We start from the raw sequence: 7,963 nt of genomic DNA, 5'->3' as shown, positions 1-7,963 counted from the left end.
CTCCGACTCTTTTTTTTGCTCTTTCTCGCTTTAACTCTCTTCTTGTCTTTGTCTCTCTTTTGTTCATCTTCTCTTTCACATGCATTTTCTCTTTTGTACTATCTCTCTCTCTTTTTCTCAGTCCTTTGCTCTGTCTTCCTCTTTCTTTCACTTTCCTTCTATTCGTCTTACCTTTTTCTTTCTTTCTCTTTCACTTATATTTTCTCTCTTTCACTCACTTTCTCTCTTTTTTGCTCTCTCTCACTCGCCTTTTCCCTCTCTTTTACTGAATTAAATTTTTGTGCTATGTGTCTCTCTAGTTGGGTTTAGTTCTTTAACCCCTCTTTCTCTTCTTGTGTTTCTCTATCTTCAATGTTCTCTCTCCTTCACCCACATTTTCTCTTTTGCTGTCTCTCTCTACCTTTCTCTCTCTTTGCTCTGTCCTTTTCTATCCCTTTCTTTAATTCTGTCTTTCTCTTTTTTTTCTCTCTTTTACTCGCCTTTTCTCTTTACTCACTTTCTCTGTTTTTGGCTCTCTTTCACTCGCCTTTTCCCTCTCTTTCACTGGATTTCAATTTTTGCTCTCCCTCTCCCCCCTTCTATTCACTCACTTTCTCTCTTTCGCCCACCAGTGAACAGTGCGCCTTCGCTCTACTCTGCTTGGCTGCTCGCCCTCGCCGAGGCGCAGAGGGGACATCAGTGTGCACGATTGAAGGCGTCCCGGACATTTGCGGAGCGGCGGAGTAACCTACAAAGACACAGAAGCGCGCGCCATGGCCTCCAGAGACACAACGGCGTCGGCCTTTGCCACCGTAAGCAGCGAAATGACAGGTGAGAAAAAAATGCAACATTTCCCTGAGATGTTTAACCTTAAACGCTCTTCCGGAAGTGGAGGCTGACGCGTGCAATGGAGGACACGGTACTTTTCATTTTTCATTCAAGAGTTAAACTGTCGAGGACAAGTGCAGCAAATGTCCCTCGAATCTAGTTCGTTATGTTGTCCATTTTGTGTACTGCATATGTACATATAGTATCTAGCGAAAGTTTAGTGTACCGGTGAGCTGCTAAACAGTGATTGACAGCGCAGGCGAAATGCTGCAACATGTTGGATGGTCAGGTGTCAGTTAAGAACATTCCTATCCGAGTTAATTATCTTGACGATGGAGTTCGCTTGTTTAATCTTGCTGTTAACCAGCTCAGCCCGGTCAAGCACCTTCTGTCTGCTTCGTTAAGTCATACGCACTAACATAGCCAAACCAATAAGAAGCTCGCCGTCAAGATCAGAAGACCGTGGAAATGGCAAAAAGAAAGCGAAGAGACAGATGCTGTAATTTTAACTATTTTCTCAACAATTTATAGGCATCTAAATTCTCGTAACTTACCTTCAATGAGTGGTTGGAGAAGTCATGGAAACAAATATCCATCCATCCATTATCTGCACCGCTTGTCCTCAGTAGGGTAGCGGGAGTGAGCAAGCCCATTCCAGCCATCTTCGGGCAGGGGGCAGGGGACACCCTGAACTGGTTGCCAGCCAGTCGCAGGGCACAATTAACCTGACATGCATGTTTTTGGAATGTGGGAGGAAAACGGGAGTGTCCGGAGGAAACGCATGCAAGCATGGGCAGAACATGCAAACCCCGCACAGGATTGCTGATAGCTGTATTTGATCCCATGACCTCAGAACTGTGCCTCGGACGCGCTAACCATTCATCCGCTGTGCCGCCCTCTGATAACATATTAAATAATACAAATGTCTTGTGTCCCATATGATTCCCTCCTCCGTGTTATATGTTGTAGTGTCTTTGGGCAAGACACTGAATCCCTAATGCCCCCAATAAGCAGGTCGGCGCCTTGCATGGCTGCATGGCCGCTATCGGTGTGTAAGTGTGTGTGTGAATGGGCAAGTGTGAAGCACATTGTAAAGCGCTTTAGGAGGTCTTCATTGACTTAAAAAGCGCTATATAAAATGCAGACCATTTACCATATTAACAAATATCCCAGTTAGAATTTGTTTCCTTTCTTCAGTTAATTCAGATCATCGAGGTTCATTTTGACTGTCTTTTTTGATGCAAATATTGGTTTCATGAGCGGGGTTCTTTCAAAAAAAAAAAAATCGCAAAATACTGCAACAGAGAGGGATTCGGATGTACAGTATTTACTTTCAGATATGGGACCCGGTCACAGTCACATACCTGTCAACCCGTACAATTTTGCCGTACCAAGTACGGTTTTTATGCATTTTAAAACGAGTACGACGCACAAAAAAATCTGTACGGAAAAACGCAAATTTGTCAATCGCATGCGTCTGCCGCCTGGGGATTTCCCATCATGCATCATTCAGAAAAAAAAGATATAGTGTACGATTATTTTGTATTTTGTACGGTAAAATATGACAGTTTGTGCGGGCATGGAGCAGTGGAGGTTGACAGGTATGCAGTCATAACCTCGGGAATCTTCGACATCTTTGAAATCAACGAATATTCGTCAAAGACGTCCTTAAATTCATCGTTGATCATTTCACTTTATTCAAAACTTGGTGGAAGGCGAAAGTCAAACTTGCATTCATATTTTGATCGATCTTATTGGGTAAGAAATATGGAAAAAAAATTCTCAATGGCATTTCGTGTTACCAGTCTTGAAGGTAGAGAAGCTTGATAGTGCTCCTGTCACTTGTGGTAGAAATATCGTGTTGCACTCCCAGCCTAAATGCATTAAAAAAGTGAATCTCCAGACAAATATACTCATGAAAAAGCCACACCAGGCTCTTAAAATATATGTTGCGGACCCCTGGCTTATAACTTACCTTTGATGAAAGAGTCATGGCTTTTTTACAAAACCCACGGCTCTGCAAGGCAAAGTAACCACTCCAATTCTGTGTTGGACTTGCAGCGCATTCAAAGAACACACTCTCATTTGCAGCTCCTAAATATATTAAGGAAAGATTATGGCTTCCGAATATGCTTTTTTTCACATTTTCCAGATGATTTGCAACTCAGTTATTTTTTAAAAAGAGGGTTTTCAGCTTGATTAACACTATAGTATCATCTGTACGGTAAACATGACAAAGGAACTGAACTCGCAAGAAAGCATCGCACACTATTATTTGAGGAAGTGTACCCAGTTATTTTAGTGAGAAGGAATGGGGAGCAATTTGAAATGCAAGAATGTGATAAATCTCTGACAATTGATTTGAGGAGAGCACAACTTTGTGGTTTCTGGCTTTTTTTATTTGGGCTCAGCACAAAAGCAACATCAATAAGCATTACCATAAGAAACAACTAAATATTTGCACAAAGCTGTACAATACAATAACGATATATAATCATGAGGCTAGGAAGCACGGCGGCTGAGTGGTTAGCGCGTCCGCGGCACAGTTCTGAGGTCATGAGATCAAACCTTTCTGTGTGGAGTTTGCATGTTCTCCCCATTCCTGCGTGGGTTTCCTCTGGGCACTCCGGTTTCCTCCCACATACCCAAAACATGCATGTCAGATTAATTAACACCAAATTGCCCCTCGGTGTGAATGAGCGAGTGAGTTGTCTGTCTCTCTGTGCCCTGCAACTGGCTGGCAACCAGTTCAGGGTGTCCCCTGCCCACTACCCGAAGATGGCTGGGACGTCCTTCAGCACCCCCGCGACCCTAGTGAGGATAAGCAGTGCAGATAATGGATGGAATCATGAGGCGTGTTTTTAGTGAGGAATTAGCTTGTGAAATGGCTAACATGGAACTTTTCTAAGTGACCCCGCTTCTCATCCCTCCCTTCATATTTGGGAGATTGGCTCAGTTCATCAAATAACTTGCAAAATGTGTTTCAAAGGGTGTTATTGTTTGCTGTTTTTACGATATTAGCATTGATAATTTTTTGCAGAAGCCTTATCCACATGTCTACTCTATGTCGTGCTTCTTTCACAACTGTGAGGACGAAATTTGTATTTATTTGAGGAAAATTAGATTGAGCAATATGTTTCTCGAGAGTCTGCAGAAAATCACCTCCATGTGGCAGGCCACTCAACATTTCCATTAGACAGGCCACTTGAGTGTGCTTTACAGTCCAGCAGGTAACCCTTTGTTGAGTAAGATAGCGGATGGAGTACAGCCTTTCTGGTCCTTGAAGATCACAGCACTCTCCAGTTTTTATCAGCATGAGCCAGGTTGTTTCTATTCTTCCCTTGTGCTCAAAATAACCAGATACTGGAAAAGCGCTTGTTCAGAGGCTGTCTGTGTGTGTTAACTGTGTGTGTTGGCTAATTCCAATAGCCTAGTCTTTGAAGCGCTACTAATTTCTGTGGCTTAATCAACCTCACTTTGCAGCAGTAAGCCAACATTACTTTGTACCTTTATTGAATTAATGCATCATCATTACCATTAATGAGACACTTTCCTGTATCTTTAGTATGGTTCATTTATTGTGCAGGACAATCCAATCCTTTATAAATATTTTTACTTTTTGTTCAACTCTTTTAATGAAACCTTAGTGTCTTGAGACTTTCATTAGGTTTGAAAAAAGCCTCAACACTCTTTGGTGTTTATTATAAACTTAATCCAGATTTCATGCTTTACAAAACATTATTCGGTATAATGGTTTTATAAGTGCCATGAGTGTGATTAGATATAATTTGCTGAAACTTTTAAAAATTGTAGTTTTCTCCCTCTTTTAGGTGCCAGCACTTTTTGAGTAATAAGGCAACCGGCAAAGATTTATGATTTCAATCAATGATTTGACGTGGTATAAGCCTCCCAAATTCTTGACCTTGACCAAAGCAAACCAGAATCGCAGCTGCCGAAGTGAGCATCTAAAATTTTGAAATTCATCAGAATGATGTGGAAAATTGGATGCTTTAAATGTATTTTTTTAATTCAACAGTAGGTTGGGTGATTGTGGTTTAGTTATTCGGTCATGCTCATTTTAACAACATTATATTCAAAACTTATAGTTTGGGTCTCACTTCTTGCCATCCTTGTGAGCTTTTTTTATTCCTCCTTTTGTAATGTCAATGAAATATTTGTGTGTCACGTTCCTTTCTATTTACCCTATTGGCTTTCAAAATAACTAGAAAAATGTCCGCTTTTACATCTAAGAGTCATGAGATATGTCATCTTGCGTACAAAGTTGATAGAACGAGCCACCGTCACAGTCAGCTTCCTTAAGTTGTCAAAATTGAGTCAACAGTGCTAATGGTGTTGATTTGGTAGATATTTTTATATTTTACTGCATCATATTTATCAGTCTTTATTTCCTCCCAGAGAGCATCAGGAAGGTTCTGGACAAACAGCCCATCAAATTTGTGAGGGCAATCAAATTGGACTCCAGGAGCGGGAAATCAGAAGACAGAATTCTGGTAAGAATAAATCATCACATTTAGACCCCTGAATACTCTGCTTTCTTGACAAATCACCTGAATGAGGTATCGATTGCCGAAGTGAAGGCATATTTATGTGTGACTTGATAGATGAGGACTTAAACGTCACACATTGGTTTGAAGCCAAATGGAAATCAATCAAGCCTAATTGAGACAAATTGAAGTACCAATAAGAAGTTACAGATTAGGCATCCTGCCCCACTGAACAGACATAGTTGAAAATCAGGGCTTAAGGCAGATGCTGGCTGAGCAGAGTCAAGTGGACACAGTGTCATGGCCTACTGAATCCAACCAGAGAGTTTATTAGATGTGGCAGGATGGCCTTAATGCCACAGGCAAGAGTTTGGTGCGTGCATGTGTGAGCTTGACATTGTACTGTACACTACAAGTATTATTTATTTCTTTTAAGGAATCCTGTGTGTTGTGTGGCAGAACTTTCAAGTAGGGCTATGATGCATTTAAAGGTATAGGCAGATTATTAAACATACAAAATATGAGGAAATAGTACATGGTTTTTGAATAAAATCTCTATACTTTATATTTTGATAGATCCATTTTGAAGAAATCATGTTTTGTCTTTGTCATTCTGAGCTGCGACATCATCGCAGGGACACCAGCACCCTAGAAAGTCATTTCCCATATTGTTTTAAATGTGATTTTGTCAGCAAAGTTTTGGTAGTTTTTAGTGGGAATGTCTAGGCATTGTGTCGCAGGTGGGTGCAGTAATGGTACAACAAAGGACGAGCAGCCAAAAAGGGGATAAGTGTCAAAAAAATAGAACACACAGAGAGCTGCCAACAGGGAAGTAACCAGGACGGATCAACTAAAGGTGGCTGCAACCTCTGCAGAAAAACGCGAGGATGGCCGACCAAAAACACGTAGCGAGCAGCTGGGCTAACCAGCGACCAACAATGAAAAGAAGCAATTGTTACAAACGCGAAGCCAGCTGGAAATCAAACAAAGGACATGGCGAAACCAGCGCTAACCCCAGGCTAGATAGCTAAACAACACACGACGTGCAGTCAATGAGCACCAACTAGGAGGATACAAAACAGGAAACCTCTCGGCATCCGAAATGCTAACTGGGAGCTAGTCAGACAAAATTAGACCATCAGCGACACAGGCGGAAGAAAACACAAAGGAAAAGCCACAATTGTTTCCCTCCAAGTAGAAATAAGCGGTGTGCAATTGCTGGTTACTTCAATTGCTATCTATTTCTGAGCTGCTTTACATGTCGTGTTAACCGGATTTGCCAATGAAAGTGTTCCTTCAATGATGTCACAGCTCTAGAGGAAACAAACCAGATAGGTCAAGATAGTCCGTTGGCATATGGAATATTTTGCAAAATAATTGTGGGGAGGAACACGACCAGTCTGTGCTTGATTGGAAAAAATCTGTTTGAGAGCAGCTTTAAGGTGCTTTTTTGTCCAACACCAACTTTGTGTTCACAAATTAGTACTTCATCAGACACTTCAGCAATTGATCATATACCATATTTTTTTGGACTACAAGTCCGTTTTTTCATAGTTTAGCCGGGGGTGCGACTTATACTCTGGTGAGACTTTCGTGAAATCATTGACGCATTTTTACCAGTGATATCTTTTCACATTTTATTTTCGCAATAAACCGCAAGAGGGGGCTTTAGGCCAGTGTTGATCATTTTAACTTTACCGTGTTGTGCCAAGAGATTTATTTTCAATTGCCTTTCAATGACATGCGGTGCGACTTGTATGTTTTTTCCTTCTTAATTGTGATTTTTTTTGCTGGTGCGATTTATAATCTAGAGCGATTTATAGTCTGAAAAATCCAGTGATTGTGTTTGCAGGGCATTGATGCCACTAATGAGTGAGGCAAAACGAAATGACATTTATCATATGATTTACAACAATCGGTTTATTTTTTATTTTTTTGCCTTGTCTTTTGTTTCAGATCACGCCTGCTTGAACCCATACCGCCGCCCCCTAAAACTCCCTGTTTTGGCCACCATTATGCCCCCCCCGCCCCAATATTTCTGTCATGTCCTCTTTGTTTTCTCTTGACCTCTCCCTTTCACTGTCATTTCAATCACTTTCCTCCCCATCACTGCCCTCGATTGCTCTGCTCCCCCCCAGCATGCCACTTGCCTCTCACTCTCTGCTGCTTCTACCATGTTCCCTCCCCTCGATTTACATAATGCCTTCTTTAATACATGGACTGGAAAAAGTTTAGGGACAGTTTTTTTTATATACCAGGAAATTTAAACAGTTTCAAGATTGTTGTTGTTGTTATTTCTCTTTTTACTATTGGCCTTGGCCACCGCTCTAAATTCATTCAAGGAAGAAAGCAGATGTAGGCGTTCATTCTTTGATCAATTTCAAAGGTGGAATGCGAGCACATGAAGAAGATTGGAATGGTCTGCTTTCATTTCTCTGCGGTTTGAGCCCTAAATGCATCAGACTGAGTGCAAAAAGAACTTATTCATGTATATAGTGTAAAAATGGGGACCTGCTTGCTAAAAGGAGGCTACTTATTAGGGCTGCAACCAATGTTCCCTCTAATTTTCCACGGGTCTGAGCGTTCACACAAAGACAGTTAGCAACGCTTGAAACAACAGTGAGCAACCATAATCCCAAGTGTGGCAAGAT

At 41.3% G+C, this 7,963-nt stretch overlaps 1 protein-coding gene across 6 annotated transcripts in view; it reads left to right on the top strand.

Annotated features, from left to right (window-relative positions):
- The first annotated feature begins 514 nt into the window (after positions 1-514).
- The window catches only part of carmil3 (capping protein regulator and myosin 1 linker 3), a 100,680-nt gene continuing 93,231 nt past the window's right edge, over positions 515-7,963 (top strand). For 2 of the 6 annotated variants that reach the window (XM_088349340.1, XM_088349591.1), the window contains exons 1-2: positions 515-810; positions 5,224-5,318. In XM_088349340.1, coding sequence (XP_088205466.1) covers positions 753-810; positions 5,224-5,318 — 153 coding nt within the window. In that variant the 5' untranslated portion in view covers positions 515-752. Of the gene's footprint in view, positions 811-5,223; positions 5,319-7,963 lie in introns of those variants that run through there. The other 4 variants (XM_088349421.1, XM_088349258.1, XM_088349673.1 and 1 more) reach the window with 3 other exon arrangements.

This window comes from Urocampus carinirostris, chromosome 1 (genome assembly GCF_059441175.1).
Source record: "Urocampus carinirostris isolate Australia breed hairy pipefish chromosome 1, RoL_Ucar_1.0, whole genome shotgun sequence".
Lineage (NCBI taxonomy): Eukaryota > Metazoa > Chordata > Actinopteri > Syngnathiformes > Syngnathidae > Urocampus > Urocampus carinirostris.
The sequence above is the reverse complement of the archived record's forward strand: the minus strand, read 5'-3'. Positions and strand labels throughout refer to the sequence as shown.